Raw genomic sequence first — 1,586 nt, 5'->3', positions numbered from 1 at the left:
AAATATTTCAAGCATCACTGCACAACTGACAGCATCATCACTGGCTCCTTAGAATCAGTAGAATAAAGCAATTACTGTGTTATTTTTAACATGGTTAATGCATGTGCCCAGACAAAACAACCCTTAATCCAAGAGGTGTAAAGAGCACCACCCCTAGTTATGCTACTGTACCCTGATACCCATCATTGCTCCCCACCTGGAAAAAAAATTACTTCAAGTTACCCCCATACGACAGACAGAAGAAAGGGCAGCAAAAGTTGCTCAGGGGTCAAAGTGTGAAGAACTTCTGGAAGCCAAAAATCCATCTGCTATCAAATACATACTCTACTGGTATGACAAGAAAAGATCACATGTATGCACCTACCTGGGGTATTAACTACAGAGTCAAAATGACAATTAGACAGCACTGCATGTGTAGCTCCGTTTCTGGGCTCCAGTTTAACGACAACATTGGTGATATTTGCATAATAACTGGTAAAGCCTCCTAAAAAGTCAATTGTGAAGGTTCCCGTTGGCCTCTGTATATCTACGGAAATCTTGTGGATGTCACTGCTTGCAGCTTCAATTCTCTTAATTTGCTTCAGGAGGTAGTTCACCGTGAGAATTTCATTTTCTGGACTTCCAACTGTCCGGGAATTAAATGCCGTTATATTTTCAAGATACTCTCTACAAAAGATAAAAGTCCAATAATTAGCAGCGCAGATCTCTTGGATGTGACACATGCGATGTGCACGTTGGCCACAAAGGAATGTGCTCTTAAAGCCATCAGCTCCCCTGCCAAGCCAGAGGCTCAATGGCACAGCAACACACGCTGCACCCCAGCTCTAGAAAAACGCCTCTGGCTATTTATTCACGGCAGATATGGCAGGCAGCCCTTGCTCTTTGCCAGGTGGCCTTCTAGTCAGGGACACACCAGCAGCTCTGCGAACCTGCCCTTTTAACAGGACACAGTGCTAAGTCTCTGCGATTTCCCATTCTGATCCCTTCCCCTGCTCGAGTTGCTGCTCCACTCCCTGTTCCTTGCTCTGAGCTCCCTGCCTGAGCTGCTGCTCTGCTTTCAGCTCCCTGCCCCAAGCCTGATCTGCTGGTCCTTTTTCTGCCCCATGCCCTGAGCTCCCTTCCCTGGGCCCCTGGCCTGATCTGCTGAGCCTCTTTCTGCTCCCTGCCCTGAGCACCCGCACCCCATGCTACACTGGCTCTTGCCCTGGACTCCCTGCCCTCGCTGCTGCTCTGCTTTTGGCTCCCTTCCCCAAGCTCCCTACCCCATATGCTGCTCTTTCAGCTCCAGCCCCAATCTACTGCTCCAGTCGCTGTCGCCACCCCCTCCCCCTGAGCTCCCTGCCCCAATCTGCTGCTCTGTCTTCTGCTCCCTGTGCCCACCCCTGCTGCTCTGGTTGCAGCTCCCTGCCCCGAGCCTGATTTGGTGCTCCGGTGCTGAGCTCCCTGCCCCCGCCCCGGTCTGCTGCTCTGCTTCCGCCCCGTACCTGGCGCGGGGGGCGCTGAAGGGCGCGGGGCCGGACACGTACAGCAGGCGGCGCAGGGAGAGCTGCACCAGACCGCGGAGCGCCAGGGCGTAGAGCAGCAGC

General features: G+C 52.7%; 1 protein-coding gene across 1 annotated transcript in view; it reads right to left on the bottom strand.

Moving 5' to 3' along the window:
• ERMP1 (endoplasmic reticulum metallopeptidase 1) overlaps positions 1–1,582 on the bottom strand; it is a gene marked incomplete at its 5' end in the record, with an annotated part of 30,290 nt that extends 28,708 nt beyond the window's left edge. Inside the window, 3 exons of the mRNA XM_006018378.3 lie at positions 1–47; positions 365–666; positions 1,485–1,582. The exon at positions 1–47 is cut by the window's left edge and continues 66 nt beyond it. Coding sequence (XP_006018440.2) covers positions 1–47; positions 365–666; positions 1,485–1,582 — 447 coding nt within the window. The remainder of the gene's footprint in view (positions 48–364; positions 667–1,484) is intronic.
• Positions 1,583–1,586: the final 4 nt, after the last annotated feature.

The sequence above is a fragment of the Alligator sinensis genome, unplaced genomic scaffold (assembly GCF_000455745.1).
Source record: "Alligator sinensis unplaced genomic scaffold, ASM45574v1 scaffold392_1, whole genome shotgun sequence".
Taxonomy (NCBI): domain Eukaryota; kingdom Metazoa; phylum Chordata; order Crocodylia; family Alligatoridae; genus Alligator; species Alligator sinensis.
The sequence above is the reverse complement of the archived record's forward strand: the minus strand, read 5'-3'. Positions and strand labels throughout refer to the sequence as shown.